This window comes from Mustelus asterias, chromosome 12 (genome assembly GCF_964213995.1).
Source record: "Mustelus asterias chromosome 12, sMusAst1.hap1.1, whole genome shotgun sequence".
NCBI lineage: Eukaryota > Metazoa > Chordata > Chondrichthyes > Carcharhiniformes > Triakidae > Mustelus > Mustelus asterias.
In genome coordinates, this window is record NC_135812.1 from 75,860,190 (window position 1) to 75,883,279 (window position 23,090).

General features: G+C 45.7%; 1 protein-coding gene across 1 annotated transcript in view; it reads right to left on the reverse strand.

Annotated features, from left to right (window-relative positions):
• Positions 1 to 10,838: 10,838 nt before the first annotated feature.
• Positions 10,839 to 23,090, reverse strand: part of LOC144501954 (bMERB domain-containing protein 1-like) — a 65,174-nt gene continuing 52,922 nt past the window's right edge. Inside the window, exon 6 of the mRNA XM_078225983.1 lies at positions 10,839 to 13,376. Coding sequence (XP_078082109.1) covers positions 13,258 to 13,376 — 119 coding nt within the window. The 3' untranslated portion in view covers positions 10,839 to 13,257. The remainder of the gene's footprint in view (positions 13,377 to 23,090) is intronic.

A 23,090-nucleotide genomic window follows, 5' to 3' on the forward strand; every position in this document is an offset into this window, starting at 1 on the left:
CAGATCGCACTAAGCCGGGAAAATTGCGCGCAGGCCTACAAACGGATTTTTCAATCGTCCAGGTCTATGGCTACTGGCACAAACCAGATCTCGCCCAGAAAAGGCGCAAGGCCAACTATCATATTTAAAGTAGCATTTAAATATACTTAGCCTGTTCAACGCCGGGTTCTCCCAGCTCCGGGGACCTTCCAACCCTCGGGAGTAGCAAGAACATAGCAGGAATCACTATTGGTCTCCACCAGCGGGGATCAGGCGTGATGGTCACACTGGGGGGGCTTGGAGGCCATTGATGCCCCCTGATGGTGGGTGACATAGCTGGGCAATGCCCGTCTGACAGTGCCAAGATGGCACACACTGGCTGCACCAGTTGGGTACTGCCAGCGTGCCAAGGGCAGTGCCAAGATGGTGGAGCCTGAGTTGGCGGTTTAAGTAAGGGTCCTGAAATGGCGGGGGGGGGGGTGGGGGAGCGGGGGGGGGGGGGGGGGTGCTAAGACAGGAGGAGCCATGACAGTGGAGACAATGGAGAAGTATGATTGGGGAAGGGGGGGGGGGCAGGGGAGGCCATGATGAGGGGGGTGGGGTATAATGGGGGAGCTATGACGGGAGGCTGTGGAGAGGGAGCTATGTAGGGGATGCTGTCAAAGGGTGGGGCATGATGTGGGACCTATTGGGAGGGCCCCAATGCCCTGATGCCGGCTATCCATGTCAGGGAGGAGGTGAGGAAACATGCCAGTGATGAGTGGGGGTGGTCCCAATGTCAGTGGGAGGAGGGAGGTGGTCTCCCAGTATACTGTGAGATCAGGGTGCCATTTCAAAACAGTGCCCAAGTGCTTTGCAGCCGGGCTCACCGGCATGTTAAGGCTCTGTTCTTCCCAGAACCGGCACATAATTCACCACGCTCCCAAAAAATGACTAACTGTGGGACAATTGCAGTCCAGACTGCGCCGCACACACTGCCACAGATCACTCCGGTTTTCTCATCTTTATGACACTTAGGGCGCGACCTTACGACTTTGTCCTGCCTGGCTTCTGGCGAGGCGAGGTGATAAGATCGGGCGGGAGGCGAAAAGTGAGAAAAGCGCTCGGTTTTTCACTTCCCCCGATCGTACCGGCCTTGTTTTGCCGGCCCGTGTGCGTAGCCAATTGAAATATTAATGACATCATTCAAACGTCATTAGCAACTCGTGGTCGCGATGGTCCAGGCTCACTTACCGTTACCACCTCGAGGCCGAGGTTCTCCCTGGCAAGGATCACATATAGTCCCCACCAATGGGGACCAGACATGGTGACCTCGCCGGTGGGGGAGGGGGGGGGGGTGGGGGGGATGGTGGGATCAGAGGCCATTGAAGCCCCCACCCCCAGGTGATCAGAGGCAGGGCAGGGCAGTGAGTGTCCATGGAGCAGTGTCAACCTGGCAGTGCCCATCGGGTATCATAACTGAGCTAGGGCAATGTCAAGGGGATGAAGCCTACAGCTATGATGGGGGGAGACAAGGGGAGGGGGGGTACTCCGCAGGGGAGGGAGGGATCTCTGCCAGAGTGGGAGGGAAGGGGGAACTCTGCTGGGGGCGGGGCATCGGCGAAGGGTGGGAGAGGGAGGGAACTCTCCAGAAGGAGTGTCAATCAGGGTGGGAGGAAGGGAACTCTGCAGGGGGGGGCAATCGGCAGGGTGTGTGGTGATGTCGGTGGGGACGGGAGGTCCGGATGTCCATGGAGGGGCAGCAGGAGTTCTTCCAGTACACTTGGAGATCGGGACGCGCGCGCAGTGGCAGCACGAGAGCTCAGCAGCCAGATTCCCCTTCCAGCTCAGGCTCCACGCCCCCCCCCCCCTCCCCACTCCCCCCACTGGCGAGAATCACATCCTGGCTCCTTTACTGCACTCAGTGCCCCAGATTGCATTTTCAAACTCACCCAAAAAACGAGTCTGAAATTCTCCTGTTTTCTCACTTGTTCTGCATTTAGAATTGTCTTTGTAAAATTTCACCCTTAGCCATGTTTTGGGCAAATTCTGGCCTCTGTAATGAGACCAAAGGTGACATTCCCAACTCGACCATCTCATTTCACTCTCCAAGTGCTGGAAAGACACTTATTTCAAGAGAAATCCAGAAGAAACGGGCTTTAGACCCAAACTCCACCAGTCAGAGAGGAAAAAGCTAAAACAGAACCAGAGATAATCACCTCTTCTCTTCCAGGGACATGGATTTCAGATCAAAGCCACTCACTGCATTTTGGATAATTTTTGATGACAGTGACCATTCCCAAATTTGCAGGCCGGAAAGGACACAAACAGCTCGGAATTTGATTCCCAGTTTCCAGGCGTGGGCCTATGTTGGAGGCAAAGGGCAGAATTTTCCCAAAAGATGGTTGAGTGTCATAAAAACGAGAAAACCAGATCAATCTGCATCAGTCAGTCCGGCGACAGCAAACGTCCCACACTTTTGGGAGAGTGGCGAGGTTTGTGCCAGTTCTGGGAGGGGCAGAGCCTAAACGTGTCAGTGAGCCCAGCTGCAAAGCGATCGGGCGCCCTTTTGAAAGGTGCCCTGATCTCAGTGAACTGGAAGAACCCCACCCTACCCCCATGGACATCGGGACCCCATCCCATCAGTGGCATGTTTCCCCCCCCCCTCCTCAACATGGACAGCAGCACTGGGGTCCTCCCATTGGGTCTCCCTTTATAATTCCCTGTCATAGTCTCCCCTCCATGTCCCACCCATTCATGCTCCACTGTCAAGCCCCTTCATGACCCACACTCAAGCTCCACTCCCACAGCATTGTCCCTGGCACACTGGCAGTGCCCAACTGGCACTCCAGGTGGGCACTGCCAGATGCCCTCCGAGCCCACCCCAGCATGGCCATCACGCCTGATTTCTGCTAGTGGAGACCAGTAGTGATTCTCACCGCGCCTGAGGGTCAGAAGATCCGGGGAGCTGGGAAAATCTGGCGTCGAACGGGCCAAGCATACTTTGAATGTACTTTAAATATGCTGATCGACCCTGTGCCCTTTCTGGGCGAGATCACCAACAGCGAGGGCCCGGGATGATTGCAAACTGTTTGGCGATGGGCACAAAACCCATTTTTAGGCCCACACACAATTTTCCCAGATTAGCACAATCTGCGCCAGGCAGGAAAATTGCAGCAACGTCTCTATGAGGGGAATGGCTGAAAATACAGGCAAATTCAGGTCAGTGCAGACGGAACATTCTTCCAATATGCTCAACAATATCCTCAGCACCCGGGGAAAAGGAGAAGAGGAAAATCATATTTTCTTCTCGGGAGATGTGTGACGGATGGTTAAGGGAGGAATTTATCTGCTGCGAGACAATTTTATCATTTTGAGCATGTCCTTACAAATACAATTACGCCTCGGATATCTGATCCCAGTCATAAAATGAAACTGAATTCACGGTGATCATTTTTGCTCTCTCTTCTCATTCTCAAGTCCTGGGGATTTGTTCAGATGGAGGTTCTTCCCTTTGGAATTCACTCTCTGAATCAATCGCAAGTTCTGCGTTTCATTGTCCCTGCAATCCGATTTCCTGCGAGATTTTGCATCTTTTGCCTCATCATCACCCAAAGGTGTCTGTGGCGTAGAAACAGCATCGCCAGCAGACGTGGTGACAGTAGCAGTGGGGCAGAGGAGAAAAAGACACAGTCCAAGCAGTACAAAATATTCTGGATAGGGTGGGGCACGCACAGGCCTCCAATAATTTCTGCAAATGCAGCATTCCTTTCCTGAATAAAAACAGTCTGTGCCTTTCAAGTGACTCCACTGACAAACTCCTGCAAGATCAAGGCACTATCACGTTATCACACTCTGCGGACTGATTTTAACAATGTCCATTACTTCGCACACTTAGCAACACATCTACACATGAACACCATTTGAATTCACAAGCTAGATTTTCTGGACACAGGAAAAATACGACTTTGAAACAAGACGCAGCTGCATGGCAGGCATAATACTGCAACGTTTTACAATGTGCTGAATATTTCAAACACTTCCAAATACAAAACACGCTTGCAAGGGAATGCAATTATGTCAATCTGATTTTGAGTTGGTTTGGCTGAATGTCATCTTGACTTGCACGTAAGAGAAGGATACAGTGCGTAGCTAGCACAAATGAACAATAAAAGATGCACAAGCAGTATCTCAGGAAGCTGGGAGGAAATGACGGCTACGTCAATCCTGAAATAAGTATACTGATTGCATTACTATAAATATAGAAACAAAAGTGTCTTTTTGTACAATTTAATACCGTTTAGACCACACCGTGACACAAGGAACCCGGAGAAATCTTTGCAATGGTGAATGAATCATACAAAAATGCAGGAGGTACCATGTCATCAAATGCCCAAATTCAAACTTTAATTTCAGACTTACACGAAAGGCAACAAATTTTATTTGATGTTATGCATCTTGGGCTTTGAACTGGATGGAACAAGCTTTAAAATACACCATTGTTAATAATATACAGTCACAGGATTTGCATTACACAGATAATCAGTAGATATTCCCCATTGTATACAATACTAACCTGAGGCCAAAGATTTGTTCAAATGTGTAACCTCCCATTCGGTGAAACATCTGTTCCTCATAATAGCTATTAGTTGTGCATTTTTCATAATAAATTAAGTGGATACTTCACTATCGATTTTTCAAATGAGTGGTCAATGAGCTATAATAGAAATAAATTGTTTCAATGCTTCCATCTGTTGATAAAGTGTTTGTAACTCTGCACAGTGTGGTGTGAATTTATTCTACATCTTGTCATGAAGGTGTGTTAAATGGAATTAAGTTAATATCTCAGATAAAAGCAAAATACTGCAGATGCTGGAATCTGAAATTTAATATCCCATTGGCTAGTTTCACATATTCAACTTTTTAAAAAGGAACATTTCACTAGAACACAAAAAACACTGACTTAAAATTGCTGCCAGTTTGCATCAGTGTAGCTTTATCTTTTTCATGGAGATGTGGGATCTATGGAGGCTCCAACCGACAACGACCTCCCTGGAGGAGTGAAAAGCTTCCCTCCGATCTCATCCAAATGGAAGGGTGAAGCATTCAATAATTAATTGCTGGGACATTAAAAAATAATCACCTCAGCTATCACGATGGCTAAGAAGGACTGTGACAGACATGAGGCAATTAACTTCCTTTTAGAATATACAACTGACACGGAGAGGGGTCATGTGATACAACCTTTTGTGTGGATGCTTGAATTTGGGAATTGGCAGAGATATTCCAGCTGCAGGAAAGCGCAGCTGCCATTCTCTCTGCAGTATTCCATCTAAACTTTGAACCCTGTTCTGCTGAGTTAAAAAGAGTGTCTACATTCCTACAGCAGACTCTGAATATTATTGGATTTCTACAACAGTGTTTCCAGGAGAAAAGGAACATACCAGGCTGACTGCCTCAGCTGAAGAATCGTGCCTCTGATTACAATCAATGAATCTTTATTGATTTTCCTTTTGAGAATCTGCACTTTAACTTGGCCACGTTTAACCTCCAATACTCTGTAAAGTTGTTGCTATTGTCTGTTTGCTTGGGAATTGAATCTGTGGTTGTGCACATTAGTGGGAAGTCGGACATATTTGTATATTTTTAACACTTTTAATATTTTTTACTTAGGTGGGTTATAGTACAATAAAACTAACCCCATGCGTGTTTAACTCAAGAATACCTCTCTGAATTAACCCTTACAAACTGCACACAATCCAGTCCATACTGAATCGGCAATGCAGCATCCTTTATAAAATTCAAAACCAATGCTATAACCGAATAGTGAGTGGGGAAAGAGAAAACCAATCTGTCCCTCCCCACCTGCTCAAAGCACTCTTATTGAACATGGATTAGAGTAATTTACCCAAAAACATATTGAACAATCCCTCAAAAAAATGAGGGGGGTACACTGTCAAACATTTGATGCAGTCTGAGACAAGTTAGTGTACAATTACCTGGTTTATCAAATTAAACAACTTACCCATTCAACATCGTGATTTTAACACCTAAAGAACAGTGGTCATTCCATTAGTTTTTCCTGTATTAGATAATCATTGCTTGCAAAGATGGCACACTTGTAACCAGAATGAACAACATTCATCTTGGAGTTGGTTATGTTGTCGTATCGTGAGTTATAGAGTCATAGAGATTTACAGCATGGAAACAGGCCCTTCAGCCCAACTTGTCCATGCCGCCCTTTTTTTTTTAAACGACTAAGCTAGTTCCAATTTCCTGCATTTGGCCCATATTCCTCGATAGCCATCTTACCCATGTAACTGTCTAAATTCTTTTTAAAAGACAAATGTATCCGCCTCTGCTACTACCTCTGGCATCTTGTTCCAGACATTCACCACCCTCTGTGTGAAACAATTGCCCCTCTGGACACTTTTGTATCTCTCCCCTCTCACCTTAAACTATGCCCTCTAGTTTTAGACTCCCCTACCTTTGGGAAAAGATATTGACTATCTAGCTGATCTATGCCTCTCATTATTTTATCGACCTCTATAAGGTCACCCCTCAGCCTCCTATGCTCCAGAAAAAAAAGTCTCAGTCTATCCAGCCTCTCCTTAAAACTCAAACCATCAAGTCCCGGTAGCATCCTAGTAAATCTTTTCTACATTCTTTCTAGTTTAATAATATCCTTTCTATAATAGGGTGACCAGAACTGTACACAGTATTCCAAGTGTGGCCTTACCAATATCTTATACAACTTCAACAAAATGTCCCAACTCCTGTATTCAATGTTCTGACCAATGAAACCAAGCATGCCGAATGCCTTCTTCACTACCCTGTCCACCTGTGACTCCACTTTCAATGAGCTATGAACATGTACCCTAGATCTCTTTGTTCTATAACTCTCCCCAGCGCGCTATCAGAGGATTGGGAAATCTTTAAAGGTCAGCAGAAAGCCACGAAAAAAGCTATAAAGAAAGGAAAGATGGATTATGAGAGTAAACTAGCTCAGAATATAAAAACAGATAGCAAAGATTTCTACAAATATATAAAATAAAAAAGAGTGGTGAAAGTAAACATTGGTCCTTTAGAAGACGAGAAGGGGGATGTAATAACTGGAAATGAGAAAATGGCTGAGGCATTGAACAGGTATTTTGTGTCGGTCTTCACAGTGGAAGACACAAATAAAATGCTAAACATTGATGACAGGAAGGCTATGGCAGGTGAGAACCTGGAAACTATCATTATCACGAAAGAGGTAGTGTTGGGCAAGTTAATGGGGCTAAAGGTAGGAATGCATCCCAGGGTACTAAAAGAGATGGCGGGAGAAATAGCAAATGCACTAGTGGTAATTTACCAAAATTCTCTGGACTCTGGGGTGGTTCCCGCAGATTGGAAAACAACAAATGTGACACCACTGTTTAAAAAAGGAGATAGACAAAAGACAGGTAACTATAGGCCAGTTAGTTTAACTTCTGTAGTAGGGAAAATGCTTGAATCTATCATCAAGGAAGAAGTAGCAAGACATCTGGATATAAATTGTCCCATTGGTAAGACGCAGCATGGGTTCATGAAGGGCAGGTCATGTTTGACTAATTTGGTGGAATTCTTTGAGAACATTACATGCGCAGTGGACAATGGAGAACCTGTGGGTGTGGTGTATCTGGATTTCCAGAAGGCATTTGACAAGGTGCCGCACCAAAGACTGCTACATAAGATAAAGGTGCACAGTATTACAGGTAATGTATTAGCATGGATAGAGGATTGGTTAACTAACAGAAAGCAAAGAGTGGGAGTAAATGGGTGTTTTTCTGGTTGGCGATCAGTGATTAGTGATGTGCCTCAGGGATCAGTGCTGGGACCGCAATTGTTCACGATTTACATAGATGATTTGGAGTTGGGGACCAAGTGTAGTGTGTCAAAATTCGCAGATGACACTACAATGGATGGAAGAGCAAAGTGTGCAGAGGACGCTGAAAGTCTGCAAAGGGATATAGATAATCTAAGTGAGTGGGCGAGGGTCTAGCAGCTGGAGTACAATGTTGGTAAATGTGAGGTCATCCATTTTGGTAGGAATAACAGCAAAATGGACTATTATTTAAATAGTAAAAAATTGCAGCATGCTGCTGTGCAGAGGGACCTGGGTGTCCTCGTGCAGGAATCTCAAGGAGTTGGTTTGCAGGTGCAGCAGGTAATTAAGAAGGCAAATGGAATTTTGTCCTCCATTGCTGGAGGGATGGAATTTAAAAACAGCAAGATTATGTTGCAGCTGTATAAGGTGCTGGTGAGGACACACCTGGAGTACTGTGTACAGTTTTGGTCTCCTTATTTGAGAAAGGATATACTGGCACTGGAGGGGGTGCAGAGGAGATTCACTAGGTTGATTCCAGAGTTGAGAGGGTTGGCTTATGAGGAGAGACTGAGTAGACTGGGGCTATACTCATTGGAATTCAGAAGAATGAGGGGAGATCTTATAGAAACATATAAGATTATATGAAGGGAATAGATAAGACAGAAGCAGGGAAGTTGTTTCCACTGGCGGGTGAAACTAGAACTAGGGGGCATAGCCTCAAAATAAGGGGAAGCAGATTTAGGACTGAGTTGAGGAGGAACTTCTTCACACAAAGGGTTGTGAATCTATAGAATTCCCTGCTCAGTGGAGCAGTTGAGGCTACCTCATTGAATGTTTTTAAGGCAAGGATAGATAAATTTTTGAACAGTAAAGGAATTAAGGGTTATGGTGATCGGGTGGGTAAGTGGAGCTGAGTCCACAAAAAGATCAACCATGATCTTATTGAATGGCGGAGCAGGCGCGAGGGGCCAGATGGCCTACTCCTGCTCCTAGTTCCTATGTTCTTATTAACTGAGTAATTCCTGCCCTGGTTCGATCTACCAAAATGCATCAGTTCGCATTTATCTAGAAACATAGAAACATAGAAAACTACAGCACAAAACAGGCTGTTCGGCCCCACAAGTTGTGCCGAACATATCCCTACCTTTTAGGCCTACCTATAACCCTCCATCCTATTAAGTCCCATGTACTCATCCAGGAGTCTCTTAAAAGACCCTATTGAGTTTGCCTCCACCACCACTGACGGCAGCCGATTCCACTCGCCCACCACCCTCTGTGTGAAAAACTTCCCCCTAACATCTCCCCTGTACCTACACCCCAGCACCATAAACCTGTGTCCTCTCGTAGCAGCCATTTCCACCCTGGGAAAAAGCCTCTGAGTCCAGCCGATCTATGCCTCTCAACATCTTATATACCTCTATTAGGTCTCCTCTCATCCTACGTCTCTCCAAGGAGAAAAGACCAAGCTCCCTCAGCCTATCCTCATAAGGAATGCCACTCAATCCAGGCAACATCCTTGTAAATCTCCTCTGCACCCTTTCAATCTTTTCCACATCATTCCTGTAATGAGGCGACCAGAACTGAGCACAGTACTCCAAGTGGGGTCTGACGAGGGTCTTATATAGCTGCATCATTAACCCCAGACTCCTAAACTCAATCCCTAGATTGATAAAGGCCAGCACACCATACGCCTTCTTAACCACCTCCTCCACCTGCGGGGCCGATTTTAGAGTCCTATGGACTCGGACCCCAAGGTCCTTCTGATCCTCCACAGTACTAAGAGTCTTTCCCTTTATATTGTACTCCTTCATCCTATTTGACCTGCCAAAATGGACCACTACGCATTTATCTGGGTTGAAGTCCATCTGCCACTTCTCCGCCCAGTCTTGCATCCTATCTATGTCCCGCTGTAACTTCAGACATCCCTCCAGACTATCCACAACCCCACCAACCTTTGTGTCATCGGCAAACTTACCAACCCATCCCTCCACTTCCTCATCCAGGTCAATCCCTGGGGCACACCACTGGTGACCGACCTCCATTTAGAAAAAGACCCATCTATACACACTGTCTGCTTCCTTTGGGCAAGCCAGTTCTGGATCCACAGGGCAGCAGTCCCTTGGATCCCATGCCCTCTCACTTTTTCTAGAAGCCTTGCAACCTTGCAACCTAACGGGCGACACGGTAGCACAGTGGTTAGCACTGCTGTTTCACAGCTCCAGGGACCTGGGTTCAATTCCCGGCTTAGGTCACTGTCTGTGTGGAGTTTGCACATTCTCCTCGTGTCTGCGTGGGTTTCCTCCAGGTGCTCCGGTTTCCTCCCACATTCCAAAGATGCGCGGGTTAGGTTGATTAGCCATGCTTAAATTGCCCCTTAGTGTCCTGAGATGTGTAGGTTAGAGGGATTAGTGGGTAAAATATGTAGGGATATGGGGGTAGGGCCTGGGTGGGATTGTGGTCAGTGCAGACTCGATGGGCCGAATGGCCTCCTTCTGTACTGTAGGGTTTCTATGATTTCTATGATGAACCTTATCGAACACCTTGCTAAAATCCATATAAACCACATCTACCGCTTTCCCTTCGTCAACGTGTTTAGTCACATTTTCGAAGAACTTCACCAGGCTCGTAAGGCACGATCTGCCTTTGACAAAGCCATGCTGAGTATTCTTGAGCATACTAAACCTCTCTAAATGGTCATAAATCTTGTCCCTCAGGATCTTCTCCATCAGCTTACCAACCACTGAGGTTAGACTCACCGGTTGGTAATTTCCTGGGCTATCCCTATTCCCTTTCTTGAAAATAGGAACCACATCCGCAATCCTCCAATCCTCCGGCACCTCTCCCGTCTCCATCGACGACGCAAAGATCATCGCCAGAGGCTCTGCAATCTCTTCCCTCGTCTCCCACAGTAACCTCGGGTACATCCCATCCGGACCCGGCGACTTATCTATCTTGATGCCATTCAAAGATTCCAGCACAACCTCTTTGTTAAAATCTAAATTAAACTTCATCTGCCATTCATCAGCCCACTGACCCAATTGATCAAGATACCGTTGCAATCCAAGATAGCCTTCTTCATTGTTCACTATGCCACCAATCTTGGTGTCGTCTGCAAACCATAAAATGCTAGCAAGTTGTAATGAGTAGTTAATAGTGCTTGTTTGGGTGGAAGTTAGATTTTACTTAAAGGAGATATTAACTCTATAGATAAATTCCACCAGTGGTGAACACTAATCTATGGGTTATTTTTTATAGTTGCAAATTTTTAGGAAATCTGCTTTTTCTCAGTGCACTTATTGGCCAGTACAACTGAAGCAGATACGCTGAAATACAACAAATACTGGATAGAAATGAGATGACCAAGCAGAGATACTGAGCAGAGCCTTTGCTGCTTAGCACTCAGTTTGCTGTCCGAAGTAAACACAGAGGAGCCCAAGAAATGCAAAATAGTCGTAAGCAGAGATGCTCCACAGATATCTATTCACTATTGCCACCACTTATCCTGAGTTTACCTATTACTGCAATCGAATGCCCTTTATGGTTAGTTAAGAATGTCCATGCAACACACATGACATGTAAAAATGTCCAACGCCAGCATCTCCACATCATGTAAAAATGTAACAGCACAGGAGGCGATACAGTCCAAAGATGTGCGGGTTAGGTTGATTGGCCATGCTAAATTGACCCTAGTGTCAGGGGGATCAGCAGGGTAAATATGTGGGGTTACGGGAATAGGGCCTGGGTGAGATTGTGGTCGGTACAGACTGGATGGGCCGAATGGCTTCCTTCTGTACTGTTGGGATTCTATGTTTGTGAGATGCTCAAATTCTTTTAACCACACTGGCAGCGTGACATTCGAAAAAAAAGTTGGATCGAAATTACATGCAAACACAAGATACTCTGTAGAAACACGTGGTGTGTGTTTGTGAGCGTAATGAATGATATATACAGAACCTGATTTGACACAAAGTGTATGAAGAATATCATGGTTTACGAGACTGGTTAAAGCCAAGGTCGCAAAGGTTTGGATTTTCATCTTGTTGCTGGGGTAGCAGTAGGGTGGGACTTTCTCCTGCCATTCTCACCCAGCAGTAATCATGCTACATTTCCCTCGGTTGGAGTTCATGGGGAATGCAGCCAGACTGCAGCATCTGCAGAACACGAGGCGAAAGGATTGAGGCAGAAGAGTTCTAAAGAATTAACTTCTTTATAGGCTTTAACTAAGGACAAAGTCTAAAAAGGTAGGTGCTTGGGAGTCCAAGAAAGATACAGGTGACTAGTAGGCCCTCCAGTTCCATCAGCCGCTCATGCCACTATCCTAGGAACTCCTCTCCATCCTTCTTCTGAGGGTGACAGGGGTTAGCAATTGGTTAGGAGCTCGGCGTGGGATAGCAAAGATAAATGGAATTTACTCTGATTAGTGGAATGTGACAAGCGATGTACTGTACTGGAGGCGCACCTTTTCACCAAATATATCAAAGATATTAATGAAGGAATAGAGCTGTATACTCAGGTTACAGAATCAGGAGGCTCAGGAAGTTGTATAGCTGGGAGCGGTAAGTCACAAAAGGGACATAAACAAATTGAGTGAGTGGGCAAAAATGTCACAGATGAAACTTAATGAGACTAGGGACTACAGAGGAGCAAAGGGGCTTTGGTTCCTAGGTACAGAATTCACTAAAAGCTAGTCGAGGTACGACAAAATGATCAGAAAAGTGAAATGTTAATCTTTATCACAAAGGGTTTGGAGGGAGTTCTGCTTCTGTTGTATAGATTCATGTCCTGACATTATCTGGAGCGCTGCATTCATAGCAAAGGACCATGCTGGGGATTCGCCAGAATGATACCAGGATTTCAAGGGTTAGAATAGAGGGACAGATTGCATAGCTTGGTTTTTATTCCTCTGACTTTAGAAGGTTAAGGGGGCGTCCTAATCAAAGTATGTTAATGAGAAATGATAGATCAGATTAGTTCCTCTGGTGGGAGAATCCAAACAAATGAGACCCATATTAACATGACAGTCTGGCCATTTCAGAAGGACATAAGGAAACATTGCTTTACACAAAGGACAGTACAAGTCTGAAATTTCCTCCACCAAACCATATTGGGTTTATTTGAAATTTCCAAGAATGAGACTTTTATTAGGTATGGACGTTGAGGAAATGGATTAAAGGCAATAAATGGAGCGGAGATACAGATCAGCCATGATCTAATTGAATGTCAGGATAAGCTTCAAGGTTTGAATGGAGTACTCCTGTTCTTAGGTCAATGACTGCTAATCCCATAAATACATTACATTGCTGCACTAGAATAGGATGCAGCTTGAAGCAAACATTTTAAATTCACCTGTGACAAAATGATATTTCACAGAAATGTTTATAATCCAACGCACCACCAATGCAGAGATTCCTGCAAAATAACATTCAGGATTTGTTTTCAAGCCTTTGATTTTACATGATGGAGCAGGTGAATCCGCAACATTCCTTCAGTAGCGTCAGCCCAGTCTTTGCCATGAAAGGTGTCGATGTCTGCTGTGCTCTCGATGTCATCTTCCTTTCCTTTACAGCATCTGAGATGAGATAATAACACACTTGGTGATCTGTCGGAACAGAGCATTTTGCTGCAACACAAGAGGATTGAACGTCCCTTTTCTCCCACAAATGTATAATGGATTCCATTCGTAATAATGAGTAAAGTTACGACCAAATCCAAGCACCAAATATAACTTTCCAATCAAAATCATAATAGCAGAAGATTTGAGGAGTTTTCTCTTCCCTCCCCGAAATATGCTTTCATAGCCAATAAAATGGAGATGTCGGTGTGGGACTGGGGTGGGCACAGTAAGAAATCTCACAACACCAGGTTAAAGTCCAACAGGTTTATTTGGTATCACGAGCTTTTGGAGCGCTGCTTCTTCATTCCACTCCTTCATCCCACTCACCTGATGAAAGAGCAGCGCTCCGAAAGCTTGTGATACCAAATAAACTTGTTGGGCTTTAACCTGGTGTGATGAGACTTCTTACCATAACCAATAAAGTCTGATAAAATAAGATCCACAGAAAATCCATAGAATCCATGCAGTGCAGAGGGAGACCATTCAGCCCATTGAGTTTGCATGACCCTCCAAAAGAGCACTCTACCTAGGCCCATTCCCCCACCTTATCCCCAAAACCCGCACATTTATCATGGCTAATCCACCTAACCCCCACATCTTTGGTAGGAAACCAGAGCACCCAGAGGTAATCCACGCAGACACAGGGAGACTGTGCAAACTCCACACAGTCACCCAAGGTCAGGAATTGAATCCAGGACCCTGACGCTGTGAGGCAGCAGTGCTAACCACAATAGATGCAGGCTATTATGAAACTTCATTTAGGTTCAGGTGCTGGATGTCTGACTGAGATACCAGATCATTAATAAAAAATTAAAACCCGTTGAGACGAGTTCTAAAATTAAATCTCAAACAATCCCTGGTAAAACAATTGCCTTTGTCCTGTGTCAATTTTGTCAAATAAAAGTCTTGCTCTACCCTGTAGGTCTGATTTGGATATTATTCTTATTAAAGCAGGAGAAATGTGACTTTATCTGCTCACTTTAATGTTACTCTGCACATTAAGCTTGAAGATGCTCTATTACGTAATTGCAGTTCAAAAATGTGTGATTAAATGTCCTTCGTATAATTTATATCTCCAATGAATTTCTTGTTTAAGACTCAATTATTTTCTGAGCAGGTTTAAGTGACATTGTTTAAAAGTGGAATGACAGACACTCAACGTTAATCACCTACAGCCAGTGATAGATTGATGAGAAGGTGAGTGAACACTGGGACTAGCAGCTTCTGACTGCTGACATAACATAAAAGGGCAGGAACCTCAAATAAAGAACATTGTTGAACTTTGTACAAATTCCTCAAATGTAAATTTCTGATCTCAGTCAACCTGAATTACTGTCAGTAAATTATTAGCTCATTCGACATTCCTGAAGATTTCACAGTTCCAGGCTGGTTCGAATCAAATTGAGGGTCAAGTGAAGGCGAAATGTTGGGTGGATTTTTCTGCTGGTGGGATTTTCTGCTCCCGCCAAAGTCTGGCTTTTGAAAGGCTTGCCTCATTTTCCATCCCCACTCTCTCTGTGACAGGGCCATAATATTCAGCCCCTTAACTCTAGATCAGGTTTAAATACTGGACAGAATATACACATCACACTGGCCTTTGGAATACTCTGAGCAACCTGCACCACCAACCAAGCCATGAAGTCATCCTCAGTCGCTTGCACACAGAGGCTCTCTCTGACTCTCCGTAACACTAGCCCACTATCATTGCTGCATCTCTCCCTACTTTTAAGAGCCTCTTTAGAACTAACCTCTGCAGACAATACCTTCTGGATATTCCTCTCTCCCACATACTGCTCAATCCGTGAATGGTGCTCCATACATGCAAATTATTCGATTTGATATGCTGCAGGAGGAAATTGATTCTTGGAAAGGGAGAAATCAACTACTGCGGCTTTTGTTCCAAAAAAACATTTTGTTCCAAAGAACCAATTGTCTCATTGATAAATTGATCATTTACACAGATTCCATCAGTGACGATAATGCTGTAACGTTTTCAGACAATGTTAAAATGTTCAAAAGGAAAGCTGGAACACTTGGCTAATTTTTAAAAATGCATTGTTTTAAAAATATGATGCTGCTATGTTTGGATTTGAAATTGCCAACCAGCCATTTAATAGTTTCTAGTTCAAGCATTTTTACTCAGGCAGAGGTAGAGCTCCGTAATCAGCCCCTTGTCATACAAGACACAGAATCTACAGCAACATCAGGAGGGAATTAGATTCCTATTCTCAACTTGATATCCATCCATCCCGATTTGCTTAAAAGCAACTTTCACAAATTCTTTATCTGACAGTTCTGGAACTGTTGGTGGCATGGTGGCACAACGGTTAGCACTCCTACTTCATAGTGCCAGAGACCCAGGTTCGATTGCAGCCTCAGGAGATTGCCTGTGTTCTCCCCCTGTCTGCGTGTGTTTCCTCTGGGTGCTCCGGTTTCCTCCCACAGCCCAAAAATGTACAGGTTAGGTGGATTGGCCACACTAAATTTTCCCCTTAGTATCTGAAGATGGTGTAGGTTAGGGGAATCAGTGGGGTTACTGGGATAAGGGTGGGGGGGAGGGTGGGGGGGAAGGTGGGGGGGAGGGTGGGGGGGAAGGTGGGGGGGAGGGTGGGGGGGAAGGTGGGGGGGAGGGTGGGGGGGAAGGTGGGGGGGAGGGTGGGGGGGAAGGTGGGGGGGAGGGTGGGGGGGAGGGTGGGGGGGAGGGTGGGGGGGAGGGTGGGGGGGAGGGTGGGGGGGAGGGTGGGGGGGAGGTGGGGGAGGGTGGGGGGGAGGGTGGGGGGGGTGCGGGGGAGGGTGGGGGGGAGGGTGGGGGGTGGCGGGGTGGGCCTGGGTAAGGTGCTCTGCTGGAGGGCCGGTGCAGGCTTGATGGGCCGAATGGCTTCCTTCCGCATTGTAGTGATTCTATGAGTCTGCAGACCAGAGTCTGAGGGACATGAACCAACAATCAAATTCACCTGCAGTTTTTGTAACAGCTTGGCAGTGTAAATGGTTTCACTGAGTTCCAAGTATTACACAGCATAGGATGTTGCATTCAATAAGATAATCTTTCTGGCAATCTTAATGAGCATTTTGAGAATGCACTGTGTTCCAGGCTCTCCATAGAACACAAAAACAAGAGGAAAGATGCAGGTATCGATTCAATAGGACATTAGCAGGCATGCAACATTCCAGTTATGAAGATAGGCTTGAGAACTTTCTTCATATGGGACCAGAAAAAGTCAAGAAATGACCTGATAGAAATCAAGATTTTGAACAGATGTGATTAAATGATGAGATTAGTCCACTGGTTAACAGAATGAAAATGAAGCAGCACAAATTTATAATAATCGCAAAAAGAATGAAAGGACAGGATGGAAAAAGTTATATCTTTCAGTAAGCTGTCACTGATGTAGAATCCAAGTCTGTGCATGGCTCCACCCCACGTATATATATCTGTCCTCTTCCAGCCTACAGGATTCCGATTCAGAAAGACCTAACCTTCTACACGTATTTATTTTCCACATTGGTCTCTAAAGGGGTTATAGAACATGGAGATGCAAGTGGATAATTGCAATCCTCTTGTTGAATCTGATTAACTGATTTTTTTAAAGAAAAATCTAATAGACATCCTCACAGAAAAGCAAAACATTGAGAAGTCTCTGCACTTTTCCCCACGGATGTCGCCTGAGCTGCTTCCAACATTTTGGGTTTTTACACTGACGTACTGAACTGATGCAACAAGTTTGCGAAGCTATCAGTGGGAGATGGTGGTAGCCAGTGGAAAAAAAATGTCTCTCTCTCCTGCTGTCACGGCATGGAAACTAGTCTGCTTATGTTAGCCAGCCTTGTTGACTTTGTGGGATTGGCACATCGGGGTCAATGGCCATTTAAGAAATTTACTATTTACGAATATGGGCTGGATTCTCTAACCTCGCCTACAACTGGGATTCTCCAGTTCCGCTGCAGTGAAAGGAGATTTGGCTGAGCTCCAAATTCTCTGTTCGTGTTGGTAACAGTAGCGGGGCATGAACGACTGGAGAATTCCGGACAGTATTTTTAAAATTTGTTCATTCGATGTGGGCATCACCGCCAAGGTCAGCATTTATTGCCCATCCCTAATTGCCCTTGAACTGAATGGCTTGCTCGGCCATTTCAGAGGGCAGTTAAGATTTCATCAATTGTCTTGGATGATTTAGTCTTGGGTGATTGTCCATGTGGAGTTTGTATGTTCTCCCCGTGTCTAAATTGCTAAATTGCTAATTGCTAAATTGCCCCTTAGTGTCCCAAGATGTATAGGTTTGTGGGATGAGCAGGGTAAATATGTGAGGTTCCAGGAATAGGGTCAGGGTAAGATGCTTTATCGGAGAGCCGTTACAGACTCAATGGGCCAAATGGCCTCCTTCTGTGCTGTAGGAAATTCTATGATTCTATGAACAGCAACTATGGTTCTGAATTTACTCATTAACATTCACTGTGTTTGGAAAGGGGAGGAGGAGGGAGAACTGAGTAGATTACACCTTAACATTGTGAAAACCTTGGTTCTGAATTTTACTGTGTAGATATAGACTTGGCAGATTCCTGCTTGAACATGTCCATACTTCTGCCAACTTAAAGCAAAATGATGACTCGGAGCAAAGTCCATGACCCAGGGCTGGTCAGATTTCACAGTTCTGCTGGGACGATTGATTAGACAATTCAAGCACAAACACAGCTCATCAATCTCCAACTGTTAACTGTCCTGTCGTACGAGAAGTGTATAAATGAAGATATTTTGCACTGTGGCACAGCTGCCAACTCTCTAGTTGTTGATCATGCTAGGGCACTAACAAAGGTACATTCTTTGCTGCTCACTGGGATGGGACTTCCACCTGAGGTACAATTAGGAATCTGAGTGCAAATCATGCGTCTCCAATGATCCCCAATCCCTATCCCCCATCTACAAGGCACAAGTCAGGACTGCGATGGAATACTCTCCCCTTGCCTGGATGAGTGCAGCTCCAACAGCACTCAAGAAGTTTGACACCATCCAGGACAAAGCAGGCTGCTTGTTCATCCACCACCTTAACCATTCACTTCCTCCACCAACTTTCCTGCAGTGTAGACCATCCATGCCAAGGCTTCTTCAATAGTACATCCCAAACCTGTCACCACAACTACCTAGAATGACAAGTGCAGCAGGTACATGTGGCTTGAAGGTGGTATTGGTCACACATCTGGTTTTCTTCTGGCAGCTCAGGTAGGGGGGAAGGTCCACTGGAGGAGGCAGAGGCCGACAATGTGGAGTAGAGGGCAAGTGTGTGTGAGCAGCCCCAACTAGAGGTGAAGGGAAAGGGCCTGCGCTTCAGAAGGCAGCTTGTGCCTTACAATGATGGCCTGATGGGGAGCCAGGATACCCCATCAATGTTCCTTCCTGCTTTAAACTCTCAACCCCACTCTTAGGCCACTCTCAAGCAGTGACCAACTTTCCTCAGGCTGACAGCAGTGTAGAGCTGCATCATTGTGTTCAAAGAATAACTCTGTGCCACAATAGTTCCTGGGCATCTGACTCCAGCAGCAGTGTGGTGTTGGAAGACTGGAGTGAGGTGGGGGATGTACCTGCCTTACCAATGAGACTGGTCAGAAGGCAACATGGGACAGTGAGTCAGGAATGCCTTAAATGTAGCTTACTGTAAATGAGGCAGCATCTGGTGATGGGGCAGAAGGGAAGGGCATGAGTTCCATGGCCTCCATCCAGGACACAGTGAATAGCCTTGCTGGTTTGGTCTCAGTATCTGCTTCACAATCTGCACATCGCTAGACAAGGAACAGTGACAGTGCAAATGCCCATCCAGCAGTTGACTCATGAGTTGTCTGCTGTCTTGAGGCATCTGGAATGGAGACATTGAATTAAATACCAGAACTCCCAAGTGAGGATCAGGCCTTCAGTGACAGACATTATAAGAGAGGCTTTCCATCCGTCATGGGTGCCATTATTTCACCCATCACAGTGGGTTGGTGAGATTGTGGGCAAGATCCACACTGCCAGATTGGTTTGTAGGGTCCATGTGGCTGATGCTTCCACCTCTCTGTGACAGCACTATTTTGAATTCCAACTTTTAAGGGACACAGCCATTGTTATCTGTTTATGACAGGCTGCACGAGTAAGATCATGTCCTCAATCCTGGGGTGCAGACAGAAACATCTCGGCTCCAGATTATAAGAGTCAATGAATCTCAGCTTCACAGTATAGGCGACACAATGGCACAGTGGTTAGCACTGCTGCCTCCCAGCGCCAGGGACCCGGGTTCGATTCCCGGCTTGGATCACTGTCTGTGCGGAGTCTACACGCTCTCCCCATGTCTGCATGGGTTTCCCCCAGGTGCTCCAGTTTCCTCCCACAGTCCAAAAGACGTACTGGTTAGGTGCATTGGCCATGCTAAATTCTCGTTCAGTATACCTGATCAGGCGTCGAACCGTGGCGACTAGGGGATTTTCACAGTAACTTCATTGCAGTGTTAATATAAGCCTACTTGTGACAATAATAAAATAAACTTTAAACAGTTCATCCACACGATGGGGTAGTCACACCAGCCACAGCAGGGGCCAGCAGCTCGAGGGCTTGGTGTCTTGAAGGAGTAGGGGGATCTTAATTTTCGCTTCCTCCACTGCCTCCTCCTCACTGATGTGGAGATGCCGGCGTTGGACTGGGGTAAACACAGTAAGAAGTTTAACAACACCAGGTTAAAGTCCAACAGGTTTATTTGGTAGCAAAAGCCACACAAGCTTTCGAGGCTCTGAGCCCCTTCTTCAGGTGAGTGGGAATTCTGTTCACAAACAGAACTTATAAGACACAGACTCAATTTACATGAATAATGGTTGGAATGCGAATACTTACAACTAATCCAGTCTTTAAGAAACAAAACAATGGGAGTGGAGAGAGCATCAAGACAGGCTAAAAAGATGTGTATTGTCTCCAGACAAGACAGCCAGTGAAACTCTGCAGGTCCACGCAACTGTGGGAGTTACAAATAGTGTGACATAAATTCTGATTCTAGGATCGCATGATAAAGACTCAGGAGGAAAAAAGCAGAAATATTTATGTGAAATAGTGTGACATAAACCCAATATCCCGGTTGAGGCCGTCCTTGTGTGTGCGGAACCTGGCTATCAGTTTCTGCTCCGCGACTCTGCGCTGTCGTGTGTCGCGAAGGCCGCCTTGGAGAACGCTTACCCGAATATCAGAGGCCGAATGCCCGTGACCGCTGAAGTGCTCCCCAACAGGAAGAGAACAGTCTTGCCTGGTGATTGTCGAGCGGTGTTCATTCATCCGTTGTCGCAGCGTCTGCATAGTTTCCCCAATGTACCATGCCTCGGGACATCCTTTCTTGCAGCGTATCAGGTAGACAACGTTGGCCGAGTTGCAAGAGTATGTACCGTGTACCTGGTGGATGGTGTTCTCACGTGAGATGATGGCATCTGTGTCGATGATCCGGCACGTCTTGCAGAGGTTGCTGTGGCAGGGTTGTGTGGTGTCTTGGTCACTGTTCTCCTGAAGGCTGGGTAGTTTGCTGCGGACAATGGTCTGTTTGAGGTTGTGCGGTTGTTTGAAGGCACAGTGGACAGAGTACCCTTCGTTGTCCAGTACTTTCCCGGAGCGGAGAAGCTACGGCATCTCCTCCGGAGCCTTCAACATGTCATTGATGAAGACGAACATCTCGCCAAGGCCATCCCCACACCCCCACTTCTTGCCTTCAAACAACCGCACAACCTCAAACAGACCATTGTCCGCAGCAAACTACCCAGCCTTCAGGAGAACAGTGACCAAGACACCACACAACCCTGCCACAGCAACCTCTGCAAGACGTGCCGGATCATCGACACAGATGCCATCATCTCACGTGAGAACACCATCCACCAGGTACACGGTACATACTCTTGCAACTCGGCCAACGTTGTCTACCTGATACGCTGCAAGAAAGGATGTCCCGAGGCATGGTACATTGGGGAAACTATGCAGACGCTGCGACAACGGATGAATGAACACCGCTCGACAATCACCAGGCAAGACTGTTCTCTTCCTGTTGGGGAGCACTTCAGCGGTCACGGGCATTCGGCCTCTGATATTCGGGTAAGCGTTCTCCAAGGCGGCCTTCGCGACACACGACAGCGCAGAGTCGCGGAGCAGAAACTGATAGCCAGGTTCCGCACACACAAGGACGGCCTCAACCGGGATATTGGGTTTATGTCACACTATTTCACATAAATATTTCTGCTTTTTTCCTCCTGAGTCTTTATCATGCGATCCTAGAATCAGAATTTATGTCACACTATTTGTAACTCCCACAGTTGCGTGGACCTGCAGAGTTTCACTGGCTGTCTTGTCTGGAGACAATACACATCTTTTTAGCCTGTCTTGATGCTCTCTCCACTCCCATTGTTTTGTTTCTTAAAGACTGGATTAGTTGTAAGTATTCGCATTCCAACCATTATTCATGTAAATTGAGTCTGTGTCTTATAAGTTCTGTTTGTGAACAGAATTCCCACTCACCTGAAGAAGGGGCTCAGAGCCTCGAAAGCTTGTGTGGCTTTTGCTACCAAATAAACCTGTTGGACTTTAACCTGGTGTTGTTAAACTTCTTACTGTGTCCTCCTCACTGTCCAGAGGAGGAGTTAACTAAACGATGATTGTACTTTTGCTAATTATTTGTTCAGACTTTTTCAGAAGTTTTAGAGTATTTTGCACTTCTCAAAAATAAAAAATCTGTAAATGTCTTAATAAACATTCCCACGCTTGTTTATGAGAGTAATCATTAAGGCTCTTCTCCCATCACCTGTTAACAAACCATCTTGTCCCATCTGATTGACGTGGTGATGAACCAATAGTCTCCCATCTGAGATAGAATTCAACCAGACAATAGACCCCATCACCATTACATTGGCATGTCCTACCAATCATCAGCAGGACAATTCACCTTTGATCAGCAGAGTGATGTAACAAATCAGTTAGCCATTATCTATAGTTTGAAAAAAACCCTTGTTATGTCAAAACTATTAAGAACCCAACTCATCCAAGTAAAGAAGAGAAACATAGAAAATAGGAGAAGGAGGAGGCCATTCGGCCCTTTGAGCCTGCTTCATCGTTCATTATGATCACCATAATGATCCAACTCAACAGCCTGATCCCGCCTTCCCCCCATATCCTTTGATCTCTTTCACCTCGAGTCCAAATCTAACTGCTTCTAAAAACATTCAAGGTTTTGACTTCAACTGCTTTCTGTGGTAGCGAATTCCACACATTGACCACTCTCTGGATGAAAAGATTTCTCCTCATCTCTGTCCTGAAAGGTTTACCCCGTTTCCTCAGACTGTGACCCCTGGTTTTGGACCCCCCCATCATCAGAAACATCATCCTGCATCTATCCTGCTTAGTCCTGTTAGAATTTTACAGGTTTCTGTGAGACCACCCCCACTTCCATTCTTCTGAGCGCCAGTGAATATAATACTTAATTTTTGTCACAATTCCACATGGGGAGCTTTTTATTCAGGAGGCAATTGTCAAATACACTTCCAATTGCTGTGTAAGTGATCTTATTTCTATACAGCTGTCATCCATAGAGATTTCCTCACAGCAAGATCAGTTTCCCTATCACTCCTGTTCTCACTGACCCACACTGGCACCCAGTAAAGCAGCATCTTCATTTTTAGTTCTCT